This window comes from Stegodyphus dumicola, chromosome 3 (genome assembly GCF_044657685.1).
Source record: "Stegodyphus dumicola isolate Sdum_Otavi_A_Nest chromosome 3, ASM4465768v1".
NCBI classification, from domain to species: domain Eukaryota; kingdom Metazoa; phylum Arthropoda; class Arachnida; order Araneae; family Eresidae; genus Stegodyphus; species Stegodyphus dumicola.
This window is the reverse complement of record NC_140770.1, coordinates 155,849,182-155,869,194: the sequence shown is the minus strand read 5'-3', so window position 1 is coordinate 155,869,194 and position 20,013 is coordinate 155,849,182. Positions and strand designations below refer to the sequence as shown.

Genomic DNA, 20,013 nt, shown 5'->3' with positions numbered 1-20,013 from the left:
TAAGTAATATAAATAAAATTAATGGAATATGTTTATTATAATATTAATAATATAAAGAAATGTTATAATTAGTTTTTAAATTAGGTATAATTTTCTTTTGTTTCATATTTCCTGAGAGTAATAGTGTGCATTTTTATGTATATCACAAAGAAAAGAGATTTATCTCCCTCCCCCTTAAAATTTCAAATTATAACTTTAAAAATTCTGCTTATTGCTCGTAAAATTCCATTTTATATTTTTTGCATAATGTACTTAATAATTTTTAGCAAGTTTTTTTTATAATCAGGATGAGATATTATATGAGGTATTTAAGTGCTAGTGGAATAAGAGATTGTATAACTTAAATTGTCTTCATGGAATCCAATTTTTTCAATTTCTGATGTATATATTTTTGCTATAAATTGGTGCTGTTAATGTTCCGTAGAATAATTTATTTTTTTTTATCAAGTACAGATAATAATTTTAGAAATTTCACTTTTTTATCCAGAAATCAATCTGTTATTTTAAGTTTTGTTTCTAATTGTTTTTGATTTGGAGAATTTCCAAAAGTAACTATATTATGTTTACCATCATTTTTTTATAATTCAAGTATTTAGTAATGTTATATCTGCATACAATTACCATTTTACTACTGTTCCTTAAGTAATCTATCCATATTTATATTATATATAAAAGAACTACAGTACACTCCCGGTTATCCGCGGAATTGGGTGGCGCGGCCGCCGCGGGTAACAAAAATCGCGGATAATCCAAAAAAAGCTAAAAATGGGTATTGCAAAAGAGAAAACAGTTATTCCAACTTTGAAAAATTGTTTTATGTACAATACATATGTAAAATAAACAGCAGGAAATGTTTAACTAACGCTTAATATTTTAGTATATCACTCAAAACTAACCTAAAATGCATTTTGTTAATGAAAACAGAAAAGTTTTCATTAACAAAATGCTTTGTGCTTACAAGAAAAGTACTTTGTGCTTACGAGAGACGTCAAGGATACATAGAAAAATTAATACATATGTACTGTTTTAATACTGTAATGTATTATGTAATTACAAAAGCATAACTGTAAAATTACACCCTTTTGGAGAAATCAGTCATTTGTGTTTGCTTCTTGCTTTGGAAGCATTTTCTCTTGATCCGAGATTGCATTTTTCGTAGCATAAGTTTCTCGGCCAATTCAGCGTTGTCTTGTTCTTCCAAATAGCTCAGGAGTCTGTCGACTTGTTGCAAAGCCGCTTCGTGAGTCTTCCGCATCTGCACAGTGGGTTGGTCTCCTTCACTTTGCTGTCCTTCATTATCGGTCTCTCCCCTTGCTTTCTTCACAATTTCATCATCTGTCAAGTGTTCAAAGCCAGGTTCGTTCACGTCACACTCCAATCACTCGTTAATGTTTTCAGCATCGACGTTCTCACCACACGGAACTGTTTTCACCATATCGGCAAGTGTCGCTGTGGGCGTGTCTACATCTTCATTCACTTCTTCACAATTCAAAGGGGTTAGGTTGTTGTTGGCTTCAACATTAAGCATGAGTTTTCTCCATGCTTTTATGAGGGTTGATGGTTTCACTGAGTCCCATGCAGATGCAATATCGTAGATGCTAGAGTAGAAGAGAAACACGCTAATGTGACAATCAAAATCGTAAATACAAGGTTGTTTTTACGATTTTGATCGTAGATGCTGTCCAAAATTGTGTAGTGTTTCTAAAACTCTTTCAAATCATAACCTTTTTAAATTCTGGTCATTAGCAGCTTGGTTTGGTATGTTCTCTTCATTGTTGCAATGACTCCTTGGTCCAAGGGTTGGATTAGCGCAGTAATGTTTGGGGGGAGAAACTTTGCAAAAATTTGTCCGTCAGAAGACTTTAAAACGCTTGTTTCTGTGTAGCACGCTTGTTTCTGTGTGAGAAGGTGCGTTGTCGATCAGTAGAACAGCTTTTTCAGCCAGGTTTTTCGATTTAAGAAGTTTATGCACTTGAAGAACAAAGATTTTTTTCGAACCATTTTTGAAAAATGTTTTGGTTCATCCATCTTTTTTTTTTTTTTTTTTTGTTAAAGTAATCAACGGGCAAATTTTCTATCCTTGTGCCTTTGAAAGATCTTGGTTTTTTTGACGATAAGTCTATGTCCATCGGTAGCGTTACTGCAAGACATGATAGTGATCCTTTCCTTGCTGCTTTTATGACCCGCTGCTTTACCTTCACTTTTAAATGCTAAAGTGCAAGTGGGAAGACATTTCCATAAAAGTCCCAATTCGTCGGAATTGTAAATTTGTTCAAAAGATAGCTCTGCTTTTAAAACAAATTCTTTAAATTCATGGTGGAAATCGTCGGCTGCTAGCTGGTCACCACTAAGTTTCTGCCCATGAAGTCCAATTTCTCGAATTCCAAGATTAAGACGAGAGAGGGTGGTGGAGCAGACACTACAAGGGTGAGTAAGAAATCAATTACTCATCAGAGGGAAAGGTTCCGAGAAGGCCTGGGATATTTTTGCTATAAATAAGCATGATGTTAGCAAATTTAACATTTCACTCAGTTTTGTGAACATTTTTATTTTCTTTGCTTTACGCTTGAAAAAAAAAAGAACTTTGTGCGGCAGGCGCGGATAATCAGCCCGCGAATAATCGGAAGTCTACTGTAATTACTTTGAAATTATGTCCTCGTCGCTTTTTAAATGTAATTATGAATAGCATATGCTATGCTTATTAACAAACTGCTGGTACTTCTAAAGTTAACTTCAATAAGTGAAAAAAGGCATTGTAATTATGTGACAAAAAGTTTTTAATTTACTCATGGAGTTTTTATTAGCATGTCTAAAGTAGTGAAAAATAACTAGAGTTGCATGTCAATAGCAGTGTAGCCTATTTATATACAACTCTAGCCATTTTTCACTGCCTATAAAAATGAGTGGGGCTGGAAAGCTTATCAGCAAAGAGGCTTCAATCAGTTTAGACAGAGGGTTACCACTAGCTGCTGCATTACTTCTTATCTCAATGATCAAAACATGGTGATATTGGTGGCCATTGTTTGGAACACAACATTTTAGAAAGTAGACACTCAAACTTTATCTCATGATCATGAATTTGTGTGTGTGTGTGAAAAACATAAAGTGTGAATTATAGAGCATAAGGTACAGCATATTATGTCCAAATAAATTTTGTTTTTGGAGCTATGATTCTCATCAACTTACTTTTTGGATGCTCTTCTAATTTTTTTATTAATGTGATCATTCATATACTGTCTTTTATATTGATGTAATGTAACATTTTCTTTCTTTTCTTTTCTTTTTTTTCTTTTACATGAAAAGTTAATTTCTATGGTATATAAAGGTTGTTCTATAAAAACTGAGAATTATTTTTTGATTTGGCATCAACATAAACATGAAAAATATTTAAGAGGTGATTAATGTAATTAATAAAATATCTACAGCAATTTTTAATAGACATGGTTAATGATTTGGCTCTAATTCTTGTACAGTTGTTTAAAGTACATTTGTATTTTGCCATACAAATGTATTTTAAAATGAAAGTCAAGTAGTGAAATAAAGTACCATTATTATTGGATAAAATGGCTTTTGAAATCATTTGCTTATTGAAGAAAAGCTTTTAAAAAAATTAGACATTTCAATAATTTCAGGTAGCATTATAATTTCAGAAATGGTACTTTTTAACAAAAGGGGCCCACCAGTGGCCGAGTAGTAAATTCGCTGAATACTGGTAGTTCAGTCCAAGGTTCGAATCCGGCAAACGGGCTGGCTGCATGGTAGTTTTCATGGTTTTCCCCATGTGTAACGTGTATACAAGCCAGTTTCTCTTAGAAAGTCCTCCATAAAGGCATCACTCCTCTTAGACAGCTGTCCCTCGTGGCTTTGCCGTAAGCACATAAACCAAACCAAATTTTTAAACAAAAATAGCTTCTGTGTTTTAATGACATAAAATGTCATTGAAGGTTTAAACTACTTGGGCAATCCTATAAGAAGACTGATGAAAGATGTGATAATAGTACCATCTACTAATAGTATTTCGAAAATGACAGTTTCTCTTATTTTACAAGGTAACCAAAAAAGTTAGTCGGAAAGAAAAACAGTCAAAAAAAGGACAGTCGGAAAGAAAAACAAATAATAATCATCACTAATCCTCAAAGTAATCACCATCGGTATCCAGTGCCTTTTGCCAATGAGTGGCTAGCTATATGATGCCATTGCAGTAAAACTCGGGAATCTTGGATGCAAAGAAGTCCAAGAGGACTTTTTTGTGGTCTGGTCGATTGTTGAAGGATTTCCCACGAAGATGGTTGTCCAGGGAATGGAAAAGCTGGTAGTCTGTTGGCACGTGGTCTGAGGAGTACTGTAATGGGGTAGTGTCTCTCAGCCCTGTGGCTCGATGATGTCTCTGACCTTCCGAGACACATGAGGCCTTGCATTGTCGTGAAGGAGGAGTACACCCTTACAATTGACCAATGCTGTCTCTTTATGCATCAGTGCCTGATGCATACGTTCTAATTGCTGCAAGTACAGGACTGCTGTAATGTTTTGGTGCACTGGCAGGAGCTCATAGTGCACCACTTGGCGACTAGTCCACCAGATATAGAGCATGATCTTGCGTGGGTGGAGAGATAGTCTCGCAGTGTGTGGCACAAGGTCCCTTGGTGACCACCAATGTCTGGAACATCTGGATGTGTCATACTGGACCCACTTTTAATCGCTGGTGTGTACTCAATCAAATATGGATACACTGTGGTGCCGAGTAAGCAGTGACAAATAGGCAGCAGTACACTGTTGCTTGTCTGCATCAAACAGTCAGTGGGATACCCCACTTGCTCAGCTTGTGCGGTGCAAATGGAGTCTGATCTGATCATTTCATCAGGCTACTGTCACTCTGTATGGTTGCTCTCAGGCCTCATCGTCCAGTGCTTGTTGCCAACCGCTGTGTGGTGTATCACTAAGAGACATAGTCCCTGACTTGAACTTCCAAAACCATTGCCTAGCGGTTTGTTCATTAATGACATCATCCCCAAAGGCCTGGCAAATTCAGAGACTTGATTCTGCTGCTGACTGGCCCATTTTAAATCATACAGCAAAGAACTCCAAACGAGCGCTTTTGATGCGTCTATTTCAATCAGTCGCTGTATGAGTTATGTTTGAATTACCGATGCAATGCGATTTTTATACTCTTGGTCAATGTCCGGGCCTCTCGTCCTAACCACTTCATCACCAGGTTTGGCGATTGTTTTTATGTTGGGGTTCACTCTTCTAATGTCATATCAGAAACAGCGAGAACTGTTTTGTTTACCTTGTATATAGACTGCCTCCCCCTTTTTATTTTGTGTGCAGTGTACACTGCTAAAAAAAAAAAAAAAAAAAAAAAAAAGGACAGTGCTATATCTCCCGTTCTACTGGGGCGATTCACGAAATTCAAATTGCGTTCTTCATGTCTCGAAAGCGCGACTTAGGATATATATTAGATTTATATATAGCACTATTCTAACATAGGTATTTTGACACAAAATCGGACTTTTTCTGAAATAACATACCAATTTTTTTACATATTTCGATTCTACGACTCAAATTATGCCAGAATACCAAGTTTTGTAAAAATCGTACGAGTAGTTTTTGAAATATTAGCGCTCAAAATTTTAGCTCCTCAATGTTAATTGAATTTGGCAAATATTTATTTATATCACTTTTTTTATTAAACTTTTTCTATTTTTTCTCTCACATTTCGAAATTTAGGTTTATTCCAAATAAAATTTACCCATTTTTTGTGTTTTGTTTTTTAAATTTCTATTTTTAAATAATTTTTATAAATTTTTCGAAAAAAATTTTGAATTATAACCTATAAAATTTTTATGATCATCTTAAAGTAGGTATATTTTTAAGCATATCTGCAAAAAATTAGACTTTTTTATTCAAAATTTTCTAAGATATACACAAATTTACATATTTTAGCGTTTTGAAATTTGACATCTTTTTTTTTGAGCGATAATAACGCCAAATGTGGTCTATGGTTTTTTGTTACACTGTATTGCCACAGCTATTTTTAACCTTAAATTTCAAGTAAAATTTTACGGAGAATTAATTATATGACATTTTTTCCCTCAATGATGCGTAATAAATATTTATTAATACTATATAAAAAGCTATTTTTTTAAATTAATTTTTTAATACTTTTTTTAATTTCTATCTTTTTTTTTTTTTTAAATAAAAGTAAATTTTTGTAAGAGTAAATTTTTACCTTCGGCGTTTTATCGTCTGCTACTTTACTTCGCTTAAATTGAATTGTCTAAAACTGAGAATTTTCGTTTGATGTTTATTTGAATTTAATGACATTTTTAATTTTATATTAATCAAGATTGCACATGATATTATTTATTTGCACTTCAATTCTTAACGTCAGTTCTAGTAGAAGTTACAAATCAATTATATTTAATTAAGGATTGGATTGGATTGGATTGGATTGGATTATTTAATTATGGCAAAGCACACGAGAGCTATCTGCCTAAAGGGAGGGATGCCTTCATGGAGGACATTCTAAGGGAAACTGGCTCGTATACACGTTACACATCGGGAAAACCACGAAAACACCCATGCAACCAGCCCGTTCGCGGGATTCGAACTTCGGACCGAACTACCAGTGATCAGTGTCTTTACCGCTCGGCCGTTTGTGGGCCTTTATGAAATGGAAGGCGATAACTTTATTTAAAATGATTGCCAGAAATACCAAAATGTTTCGAAAAGTTGGATACTTTTTAATATACTTTCAGAATGCTTAAAGAAAAAGAGAAGAAAAATAATTTTTTTCATAAAATTTAGTATTTGCATTTTTTTAATTTAAAACTTTTCAATGTTATGATATTTGATTCTTGCGATTTCAAAAATAAAATATTTGACTAAAATATGAATAACATTTTAAGAAACCAAATGTAGGATAAAATTGTGTAAAGCAATGGGCACAATGATAAAACTGTTTAAAGCAGTGTATGCAAGTCATCCTAAGTTAAAATGTCGGTTATACATCTCTCTTATTTATATATATCTTTTCTGAACGGAACATTGAAAGACGTGTAAAACTGTGCTTTACTGTATATTCTTTTTTAATATAGTATGCAGTTTTCAAACTCATCGTAGTCTGGGTTACAAAGTATTCTTCCGAAAGAAACGCAGTTCAAATAAATAAAATCAAATTCTGGAAAATTGATATTAATAAATATATTTAAAATGCTCAGTTCGAAGGAATAAATAGAAAATTTTAAAACAATTATCTGAAGAGACAATGCAACACAAACAATTAAAATAAAAGTATAAAAATTTAAAAATTACCTAAAATAATAACTATGACGAAAAATATATATAAAGAAAACTATTTGAAAAAAAAAAAAATAAACGCTGCACCTTTATTTACGCAGTTTGAATAGGTAAATAGAAATTTTTAAAACAGTTATTTGGAAAAAAAAAAAAAAGGTGCGACTTAAACAATTAAAATGAAATTCGAAAAAGAAAAAATTACTTAAAATAATAAGTTATAATTAAAAATATAATATAAAGAATATTATTTGGAAAAAAGGAACGATGGTGACTTTTTTTCCTCTCACGGGAAAGGAAACTAGGTTGCCATATATTAAGAAGTTCGCCAAGTGAACTATTCTTGGCGCAAACTGACAAAAAAGTGCCAACATAAATTTGTGAATTTCTCCTTAAATTTAACTCTAAATTTTGCAAAATTTCATATTTAGGCGTAATTTGAGTCGTAGAATCGAAATATGTAAAAAAATTGGTATGTTATTTCAGAAAAAGTCCGATTTTGTGTCAAAATACCCATGTTAGAATAGTGTTATATATAAATCTAATATATATCCTAAGTCGCGCTTTCGAGACATGAAGAACGCAATTTGAATTTTGTCAAATGGCTCAGTAGATCGGGAGATATAGGACTGTCCCATTTTTTTTTTTTTTTGAGCAGTGTGCATATGTGCCATTTTATATTTAAAAAATAAAAAGGCACTGGATACCGATATAAATGCATTTATGCCATTTTTTTTTTAAATTTCAATGCAATGGATTTCAGAAAGTATTTAGTTTCAATAATACCTTTATCTACAAGCTTTGAAATTATTTGATGATTTAAAGGTGTTTTCTGATTATCCAACTCCCCACCAAAAGTCTTGCCAGTGAGCTTGTTACAGATTTACCAAGCCAATGTGCAAAATACAACAGCCCTTTTCAAAATGATGGTGCAGTAAGAGCTCTGTACAAAAGTGGTCAATCAATAAAATTTAAAATGCAAGTTAATTGGTAATAAAAAACTTAATCGTTTTAGAGAAATTCTTCTTTTATGGGCTGTGATTCTCCCTATGTATACAGAGATCTGAATTTGCTTAAAAAACATGAAGAAATTGAACAGAGCCAAAACCAGCTTTGTAATCAGAAAGTACTGATTTAAATTTTGAGTTCAAACTATAAGTAATAAAAATTTCTTTTTAGTGTTATATTTGGTCCTGAAAAAATGGTCATAATTCCTCCATGTCATTACTGTATCATTTGTAACCCCGTTGTTCGTGATGAGCAGAATGCTCTGGTGTTTGACAGTACAGGGCAAGTCAAGCTCCGACATGCTGATCTTGAAGTGCGCTTGGAGCAAGATCCATTTCCATTATATCCTGGGGAACACATGCATACTGTAAGTAGAATCTAATGTCATAGTTGTAATTTATTTCATGAAAATTTAAAAGACCTATAATTCATTTGCAAAACTTTTTTATTTGTGAATAGAAAATCTGTTAATTAGCATGTAAGATTCTAACCTGTGTACTTTTAAGTTATAGTTAAAGTTGAAAAATCTTAAGAACTGGTAAGCGAATAATCGCTTGAGTTTGTGAGACAGAAAATGAAATTTGGGAAGGGTTAAATACCCTTTATTATTCCAAATTAATTTCACAGAACTCCATCTTGGAGTTTTACCATAAAGCTTCCACTCGGGCTTGAACTTACGAACTAAGAACTAAAACTTAACTAATCTTAACTAAAAAGATATAGCCAAAGCTATCAAGATTCTAACAGAGTTGTCCCCTTAACGATAAATAACGGCGAAGCTATCAAGGGCCTAAAGTACGGCCGAGCGTAATAATAGCTCAAGAGAGAGTAGCCTAAAACGGCAAATGTGCACTAGTCAGAATCACTGGTTCTCTTTCAAGAAGTCAGTAGAACTTCACAGTTAAATACTTCTCCTCATTTGCATTCAAACGCAATTCTAAAACTACGTTCTGGCCGTAAGTTGTGAGCTTGAAATTAAGATAGGATAGGAAAGTAACTTTAACTGAAAATTTAACTGCTAGATAAATTAACATAATCTTTACAACGTTCCCGACCAGATTTTAAATAATTGAAAAACAAGGTCTACAAACGACCTTGTTTAAGATTTTTTGTTAGTCAAAAGTTTTTTGTTAGTTTAAGATTTTTTGTTAGTTTATCATTAGTGTTAGTTTAAGATTTTTTGTTAGTCTTGTTAAGTCAAAAATCTTTCTAAAGTTAATGTAACAATTCTAACTTTTTGCATTAACTAGTTTTTGCTTTGAACTTTTGTGTTTAGGGCCAACTTTATAGCAAATCTAAAGTTAGACTAAAACTAGAAATTTGACAAAATTTGCAAATTTTCAATTGGAATAAATAACCATCTGCTTCTTCTTAAGTTTAATTCCACTATTTATTCTTGGTTCTTCTAATTTATCTGGAAGGAAAGATTATTAGTACTTTCTTTTACACAAAATTCCATCATCATTACAATTACTCCTTTCCATTTGACCTTCACACAACTTTCATTCATACTTGAACTTCTCTTCCCCCAATGCTCGCCCAGAAATTGTTCTGAATGTATTTAGAGTACACATGTTGTGTTACCACAGACAAAAACTACCACTAACCATCGTCTAACATTTGTTAAATTTGACTTATGAGGCGTATTCGGAAACTAAGTACCGTTTTGAAAAAAAAAAGAAAAAAAAATAGTAAAACAATTTTTTCGAATCCAATTTTATTTTTACATGAAAATACATGTCTTAAACTGTTTTTCAACATAGTTTCCACCAATGATCAAACACTTGTCATAGCGGGTGACCAGTTTTTGTATACCATCGTCAAAGAAACTTCCCGCCAGTTTCGATAACCATGATTGCACAGCATTTTTCGTGTCATCGTCAGATCCAAAGCGCTTGCCACCAAGCTCGCGCTTCATGGGCAGGAACAAGTGATAGTCGGACGGTGCCAAGTCTGGGCTGTACGGCGGGTTACCGAACTGCTCCCAATGAAACTGTCGAATTAACGATTGAGTGACACCAGCAGTATGGGGCCGAGCATTGTCATGGAGCAACACAATTCCTTTACTGAGCATTCCTCTTCGTTTGTTTTGAATGGCACACCTTAGTTTTGCTAAAGTCTCACAATATCGTGCCGCATTAATGGTTTCACCTCTGGGAAGAAATTCAGTAAGCAAAACGCCTTTCCTATCCCAGAAGACAGTGCACATGATTTTTTGTGATGACATTGTCACTTTGAACTTTTGTTTTTTCAGAGAATGAGTGTGTCTCCACTCCATCGATTGTTGTTTCGATTCTGGTGTGAAATGACACACCCAAGTTTCATCACCTGTCACAATTTGGTTTAAAAGTTTTTCTCCCTCATCACTGTACCACGTGAGAAATGTCAGGGCACTACCAAGTCGCTTTGTTTTGTGAACATCAGTGAGCATTTTTGGAACCTATCGGGAACACAGTTTGCAATAATTCAAGTGGTCAGACACAATTTCGAACAAAACAGTACATGAAATTTGTGGAAATGCCTCTGAAAGAGTTGTCATTGTGAAGCGTCTCTTCTCATGAATTGCTTCATCAACTTTCCTTACCAAATCATCGGTGACAACAGAAGGCCGACCACTCCGAGCCTCGGCGTGGACATTTGTTCGACCTGCATTAAACATTCTTACCCACTTTCTCACCATTCCATCACTTATCACGTATTCACCGTAAACTTCTGTCACTTGACGATAAATTTCGGCCGGTTTAACATTCCTCGCGCTCAAAAATTTAATCACAGTCAGCGGGAGAACTAATTGTCTTAAACATTTTGAATATGCACAGGAAACTGAAAACACAACATAGAGCAACCAAAATGGCGACAATTGAAAGTCAGTGAACAAGAAAGACTAGTGCGCATGCGCGGGATGCCTACCACAGCGCTGCGACGGTGCTAGAATGAAACGGTACTTAGTTTCCGAATACGCTACATACTAAACCTCAAAAGACTCCCTATACACAAACACTTTCGTAATGTACTAAGCAAGAGCTTAAATTTAACTTTAGAGTGTTAGCTGGAGAGCCTAACATTAAACACACATATACTAAAATATTCGCTTGTTTCATAAATTCACTTGCACTTTGTCCAAAATTTATCTTTTTTTACAAGTTTAAACTTAAGACACTTTAACACAGACATTTAACATTTCTACTCTGAACATAGAAATTTTCAGATATTTATGCATCGCATTTTAAATTCACTTTACATCAAAAGTCTTAGTTGCTTAGTTCCAATTTACCATCTTTTCATCAAATCTTAACCTTAAGTTAACAAATTTCACTATTCAACGAAGTCTTTCCGACTAAAAGATATTCACAATTGAATTCTCGCAACTTGCGAGTTCTTAACAAAAATATTTACTACTAGATTCTTGTCAAATTGCGAACACAAAAATATGTTTGTTTAAAATCTATTTACAAATAAGTTTTCGCTATCTGCAAATTAAAAATTTTCTTCTTTCAACAATATTCATCAACTTACAACTACATGACATAACTTGAATTTTTCAATGCAAAATAAGCAAACAAGGAAATTTTCACTTATCTTTTCTCTTTCTGTATTCCTCCATCCTGGTGAAACAGAATTGCTCAAGCGTTGGGTATTTTAGTACTTCCAGCCTTCTTCTCCCTCTTCGATGATCCGTGCCATTTCTGTCATTCATTTTCCTCTTTGTCGACAAACGTAGGGTTTTTACGGGAAGGCTGTGGGTTTTGAAACTGAAGTTTCCTCTTGAGTTTTGACGAGGCCGCTCATCTTTTGAGGTCTTTCCACTTGCATTTTGACCTTCTTACTTGTTGGTCTGGCACGGCTGTATCGGCTGGTCTTTTAGTCTTCATCGTTCTCCCATCTGGACCTTCTTGGGCCTTCCTAGTGGTCGTTGCCGTGGGAAAACGTAGCTTGCATTTCCTTGCTTCTGCACTTCGTTGAATTTGTTGTTTCACTGGAACCTCCTTAGCTGGCCTTGTCCTCTTCGTCAACGATACTGGTGTTTTTCATGAATTCTCTGTTTTGGCATGTTCATCCGTAGGCTTTATTTTCCTCCATTTCGCTGAGCCTGGACCCTTTCCTGGTCAAATCTGCTTGGCTGGTGATTGTTCTGGTTTCACTGTCTGCTTCCTTTTTGGTGTTGGGGGAACTCCAGCTCGTCTTCTGACTTGGCAGAATTCTTTCTTCACTTCCAGGATCCTGTAATAAATCCTGTAAAACTTGAAAATCATTACGACTAGAATAAGGTTTCATCTGATCAATATTTGCAACAACATGCTGGCCATTTTTGGCCTTCAAATAAAAAGTGGCTTCTTTTATTCTCCCCACTATATAAAGTCCTTCAAACTTGGCAACCCTGTTTTCGGGTGCAGATGATAATGAATGTTTTACTTTCAATGCTTTCTTCCCCATTGTATATTCCAGGTTCCCTTCTATTTCTATTGTAATATATCTTCTGTTTCTGCCTTGCTACATCCGAGTTTTTAATTGATTCATTGATAACTCTTTGTATGTTTTTTAACTTTAATTCTTCTTGCCTTTGCTATACAAAGAACAGCTTGTCTAAAGGCAGAATTTTCCTTCCTAGAACTTTCCTAGAATTTTCCTTACTCTGCGGGGATCTTTTGTGTAGTATCGTGCTTTGCTGTTCTGAAGGCAAAACCTAACTCATTGACACAGCTGTCCCAGCAGTCATGGTAATTCTTAACATATCCCCTAATAATTTTTACAATATTCTTATTTACGTGTTCCGCAATATTTGATTGTGGTCTATATGGTACCATTTTTAGAAGGCGCATGCCAAGTCCGGTGCACAGTTTTTAAAATAAAATTTGTGTGCCATTAACTGATATTACTTTTAGTGAGGCCCTATATTTTAAAATATACTTATTTAAAAATGAATCTGCAACTATTTTTGCTGAAGCTCATTTAAGAGGGACTATTTCTATCCATTTTGAAAAATGATCAACTATTGTTAATAAATATCTATTTTTGTTCTAGGGTAGAATCCGAGCAAATATATGCCAGCCATTTCATTTGGGAAAGTGGTCTTTATGTTTTCTAAATACCCAGCTGGGCTGTAATTAACATCATTTATTAATTGCCACAAATGGCACGGCCTGACATATGCCGTAACTACCCAATGTAACTGTGGAAAATAAACCGCTTTGCGAACCCTCTGTACGATTTTTCGAATTCCAAGATGTCCAGTTATCAGGAAGTCATGGAGTTCTTCTAAAATATTACAATGTAGACTCGCTGGGATCACTGGCTGGTATTCCTGATTCTCATTTGTTAATTTCATGTAAAATAGAAGGTTATCAATTATTTCATAATACACCGCCCTATTGCGTGTACAAATTAAAAACAGGGTGTTAAAAGTAAATTTTCTAAAGGTGAAAAATCTACTAACATCAGTAATATTGGGGGTTGATTTCGTACACGCAACCAGCGCGAATCTTAATTTCCAGAATTCTACATTGCAGGTGAACCTGAACCCTATGGAAAAAGAGAAAGGGTAAGAAAATTTACTTCTTTAATCTGACGAGAAACCAGGTTTGTCTGGTTATTTTCAAATCGTTAAAAAACCGAAGATGTCCAAAAGACAGCGTTTATCACAAAGTCAGGCATCTATGCCTTCTTGAGAATGCTGTTTGGTTCAAGTGAAGTGCCAGCTACATTTCAAAAGCCATGGATATAGTTTTAAGGCCAGTTTTGGGTAAAAGTACAATAATTTACTTGAATTACAATATAGTCACCAGTGAAACGATAGACGAACATATTAAACATTTGGAGGAAGATTTTGCCCTGCTTAATGAGGCCGGTTTCAGAATAAACCTCAAGAAATGCAAATTTGCTGCCAAGAAGTTGCAATACTTTGGGTACACGATTTCGATTAAGGGCATCAAGACCAACAATTCCAAGATATTAACAATTAAAAGTACCCTCCCCCAAACACGGCTAAGAAATTATCTTCATTTTTGGGCTTGTGTTCCCATTATAGGGTATTTATTAAGGACTTTGTGAAGATTGTCAAGCCTCTTTTGGTGCTTAAAAGAAAGAAAACCAGATTTTCTTGGACAGGCGAGGAGAACACGGCTTTTGAACAAATTAAAAATGCCCCAGTCCTCAAATTCCTAGAACGGGAACAAGATCTAGAGATTGCTCCGGATGCATCTGATTATGCAATTGGTGCGGTTCTTTCCCAAAAAGGGCAGCCGATAGATTTCTTTTCAAAACTCTTAACTCAACTCAAAGGAACTACTTGGCAACAGAGCGAGACACACTCGCTGTTTTATTAGCGGTTCAGAAATTTAGCGTTTACTCCGGAAGTGCTCCGGTAACAGTATACTCGGACCATGCAGCAGTCGGTCTCTTGTATTCAGGGAAAAATCTGATATGGTGGACATTAAAACTAGAAGAATTTAATTTAATTATAAAACACATGCCTGGAAAAAAAAAATTTAGTAGCTGATGCCCGTTCAAGAATTAAAATTGATGAGGAGGGGAATACAGTCTACAGTCAAGTGTGCTATGCTCACTTCAAAAGATATTGAGTCACATGAGTCTATTATTGAAGAATTTAGAAAGGATCCTGAATTCAAAGACATTTACGCATATACTAATTCAGAAGTCAAACAACAAAAATCAGCGTTATATTTACAAAATTTTCACATGACTAGTTTCGATGGTTTTACCGAACCACCATCCTCAGCTTCAAAACCGCAAATCAACAAGATAGAAAATAATGATTAGATAAGATAAGAAAGCCTGCACAAGAATAAGCAAGTGGCGCCTTCTGTTGGTGAAACAAGAACTAAAACATAATTTCTTTAAAGGCCGAAGGCAAATTTGGATTGGAATTAGGAGCGTTAACTAGAACAGAAAGATTTTTGTGAATGTGAAATTCCTCTAGAAAATCCAGTTCTCCAATGGAAGATGTTTTTTGAATAATTTTGACAGCAGAAAAATTGAAAGTGTGATTTTCGGACCAACAATGTTGAGCAACAGAAGACTTCTGTGTTTCCTTTCTTCTAACATATGCCTCTTGTTCCTTGACGCAAAAGTTTAAGGCTGTCTTAGTTTGGCCAATGTAAATTAAACCACACTGACAAGGCATCCTATAAATACCCCAGGAATTCACATCCGGAATGGGGTCATTGAGTATGGAACTCGGAATTTTATTACTGGGAGAATAAACAACCCAAAAGTTAAATTTCTGCAAAATATGTGCAACTTGATAGCTAATTGATGGAAAGAAGGCAATGACAACAGAATTTTTATAATCTCCTAAAACAAGAGTGTGCCTTTTAGTGTGTTGAGATGAGAATTTTTTAACTGCTTGATTAATAATGTTGGGTGAAAAGCCCCTGTCAATAGCTATTGCTTTTAAATAATTTAGTTCTTCATCAAGGGCTAGTTTGGAGGAGCAAACTTGAAGAGCACGGAAAACATAGGAATAAAATGAAGCTAACTTTTGTTTAGTCGGATGACATGATTTAAAGTGTGGTGGAAGGGAAACCGATGAAGGTTTACGGTAAACCGTAGTACTGAAGTTGGATGTGTTACGTGTGACCAGAATGTCGAGAAACGGAAGAGAATTGCAAGTCTCAAGTTAGTGAACTGAATAGCAGGATCAATAGAATTCATTGTTGAAAGAACTTTATTCAAATAATCTTTATTACCTTCAAACAGGGTAAAAGTATCGTCTACGTAGCAGAACCATGCCGGGAAGTTTAAAGTTTCAAACAATTTTGATTCATAATAATGCATGTAGATATCAGCCAGGGTGGGACTGATTGGGCTTCCCAGGGCTAATCCCTCAGTTTGCTTGTAATATTTATTTTGGAAAACAAAATGTGTTTTTTTCAAACAGAGTTGAGTGAGAGAAATTAGCTCATCAATTTCGATACAAGAGAAATGAAATTCGCGAAGTCTGGTTTCTAGACATCTTAATGCACCCTCCACTGGGACATTGGTGAATAATGATTTTACATCAAAAGAAACCATGAGTAAATTACTAGGAAAAATGTTTTAAACCTTTTTTTACAAACTCTATTGAATTTTTTATGGTGTAAATGTTATTGTCTAATAGAGTTGAAAATCTAGAAATTAAATATTTAGCTAATGGGTACAAGTCAGTACCTAAATTTGATACAATAGGGCGGAAATGAATACCACTTTTATGAATTTTGGGAAGAGCATATAATCTGGCACAATTCGCAACAGATGGGATAAGCGAATGTTTTAAGTTGCTTGAAATGATTTGCGAAGATTTGATCGCAGTTTTTATTTTTGACAAGTCTGAAGGTGAAGGATCTTTAGGGATCAGATTATATGGTCCTTCGTTTAAGATTTTAGTGACACCATCGATGTAAGTGTTCTTATCCATGACGACTATCTGGCCACCTTTGTCGGCCTTTGAAATGATAATATACGGGTTAGAATGAATTTCGCGCATTGTAGCTCTTTTTCTCGCAGTTAGATTTGGTTTCAAAGGTTTATTATTGAATTTCACATTATGAGCGATAAGATGCCTAATCATTTCTTTCTGTGAATCTAATACTATACTGAACTTGAAAGCTCTTTCGATAGGAGCCAAAATCTTTGGAATCGAGGGTTTACAGGTTTGTGAAAAGTTAAAATTATATTTTAGAATTCTCTCTTGTTCTTCTGAAAGACTAACATTAGAAGTATTAACTACTGGCTTGATGTTTACAATGGGAAGATTTTTTTGAACTACTTGAAGTGGAAGACAGTAAAAGAAGTTTTTCGAATTTAACTGCAAGGGTGTTTTTATGACGGTTAACTGCATTCTCCGTTCTAGACCAAGACTTTTATTCAAGGGCAGTGAATTTTGGATATGATTTAGCGAGTTCCAGATGAAGCTTATAGAGTTCATGTTCAATTTTGGACAATTGTTGACGTTGTTGTTGAAAATTTTGTAAATATAACGCTGATTTTTGTTGTTTGACTTCTGAATTAGTATATGCGTAAATGTCTTTGAATTCAGGATCCTTTCTAAATTCTTCAATAATAGACTCATGTGACTCAATATCTTTTGAAGTGAGCATAGCACACTTGACTGTAGACTGTATTCCCCTCCTCATCAATTTTAATTCTTGAACGGGCCTCAGCTACTAAATTTTTTTTTCCAGGCACGTGTTTTATAATTAAATTAAATTCTTCTAGTTTTAATGTCCACCATATCAGATTTTTCCCTGAATACAAGTGACCGACTGCCGCATGGTCCGAGTATACTGTTACCGGAGCACTTCCGAAGTAAACGCTAAATTTCTGAACCGCTAATAAAACAGCGAGTGTGTCTCGCTCTGTTGCCAAGTAGTTCCTTTGAGTTGAGTTAAGAGTTTTGAAAAGAAATCTATCGGCTGCCCTTTTTGGGAAAGAACCGCACCAATTGCGTAATCAGATGCATCCGGAGCAATCTCTAGATCTTGTTCCCGTTCTAGGAATTTGAGGACTGGGGCATTTTTAATTTGTTCAAAAGCCGTGTTCTCCTCGCCTGTCCAAGAAAATCTGGTTTTCTTTCTTTTAAGCACCAAAAGAGGCTTGACAATCTTCACAAAGTCCTTAATAAATACCCTATAATGGGAACACAAGCCCAAAAATGAAGATAATTTCTTAGCCGTGTTTGGGGGAGGGTACTTTTAATTGTTAATATCTTGGAATTGTTGGTCTTGATGCCCTTAATCGAAACCGTGTACCCAAAGTATTGCAACTTCTTGGCAGCAAATTTGCATTTCTTGAGGTTTATTCTGAAACCGGCCTCATTAAGCAGGGCAAAATCTTCCTCCAAATGTTTAATATGTTCGTCTATCATTTCACTGGTGACTATATTGTCATCCAAGTAAATTATTGTACTTTTACCCAAAACTGGCCTTAAAACTATATCCATGGCTTTTGAAATGTAGCTGGCACTTCACTTGAACCAAACAGCATTCTCAAGAAGGCATAGATGCCTGACTTTTTGATAAACGCTGTGTTTTGGAGATCTTCGGGTTTTACAAGGATTTGAAAATAACCAGACGTTAGGTCTAATGTTTTCATGAATTTAGTGAAGCAAATTTTTTTGATAATTTTATCAATTATTGGTATGGGATACGTAGGATATTTTGTTATGCTGTTAAGTTTGGGATAATCAACTGCAAACCTGTACATGTCCGGATGCTTGGGCGGTGGTAGCCTGTTTTTCTTTCTGCAAAGGACCACCGGACTTGCGTATGGACCAGTGCTTGGCACAGTGATTTTATTTTTTAACATCTTCTGTATGTGATGTTCCAGAATCTGTTCTTTGACCCTATCATACCCTTAAGGTTTAGATTGGACTGGAGGGACATTCCCCAAATCAATAGCATGAGTTGCAACCTCATGAGCATGAGCAATAGCATGAGCATGAGCATTGCAATAGCATGAGTTGACAGAAACGTGGTTTCTCGTCAAATAAAGAGCTAAATTTTCTTACCCTTTCTCTTTTTCTACAGGGTCCAGGTGCACCTGCAATGGAGAATTCTGGAAATTAAGATTCGCGCTAGTTGCACGTAAGAAATCAACCCCCAATATTACTGATGTTATTAGATTTTTCACCACTAGAAAATTTACTTTTAACACCTTGTTTTTAATTTGTACATGCAGTGTGGTACATGCAGGCTAAACATAAGCACTGTTTGCCTTGGGTGGCAATTACTTGTTGTCTCGTGGTTTTAAATAGTCTATAACGACAAAAATGTTTTATAAAGAAATCCTGTGAGATTAAACAACACTGAGCTGTGTCCAGGAGGGCAGTGGTTGGCATGTCATTCAATTCAATATGTATCTCCAGCAAGGCTAGATTTTGCAGCACCACTGAGTTCTAATGGATTTCTGAGGGACATTTCTTCCCACTTGGTGACCGTGCTAACTTCTCAGTCACCGCTGTTATTTTAAATTCTACTTTTCATCCCCCTCTTTTCGCTGGTTTTTGCATTCAAACGCCTTAGATTTACCTTCGCTTTTGCTATTGGACTTTCCCTCTTTTTCCGTCTGCCAATAAGCAGCCTGCTAAACTTGGGGTTTCTTCTTGAATAAACCTTGAATGCTGTCGAAACTCATTTGCACACACGTTCTCTGCATTTCTTCTGCTTTGGAACTTCACCACAAGCTGAAAGTGGTTTGCCAATGTTTGCGGGTTGCGGACTTCAAGAAAATCTTGAACTGACGCTAGTAGATGCGGTAAAATCACCTTGATAAGTTTGCTATTGGGCCTCTTCCCGTATAATAGATTAAAAACTTGAATGTTCTTTAAAATAAACTCCATTAAATCATCAAAATTTGTTTTATATTTGCTAAACAATTTCGCTTCTAGCTTCGCGTAGTCCTTCACAATTGGAAACGCTTTGAACAATGCAGACTTGAAGTTTTCCCAGTTGTATGTATCTGAACCTGGATCCCCCAACAAGAACTTGCCAATTCCTCTGTACCAGCTGAGAGCTTGATCTTTAAAGTTTGTTGTAGCTATGGTAATTTTCTGCAGCTGCTTCACTGGATATAAAGAAAAATGCAGGTTCAGCTGGCTCCAGGAACATCATGCTCCAGGATGCCATCGAATGTTGTGGCTGGCTTCATTGTAGCTCACATCGTTTCTGCAATGAATCCGAATCCCTCCACAGCGTTTTTCAACGTCTGAAGGAC

General features: G+C 35.2%; 1 protein-coding gene across 2 annotated transcripts in view; it reads left to right on the top strand.

Annotated features, from left to right (window-relative positions):
• The window catches only part of LOC118187649 (major vault protein-like), a 116,199-nt gene that overhangs the window by 22,378 nt on the left and 73,808 nt on the right, over nt 1–20,013 (top strand). For both annotated transcript variants that reach the window (XM_085813534.1, XM_085813533.1), the window contains one exon: nt 8,476–8,671. In XM_085813534.1, the coding sequence (XP_085669660.1) occupies nt 8,476–8,671 (196 nt within the window). The remainder of the gene's footprint in view (nt 1–8,475; nt 8,672–20,013) is intronic.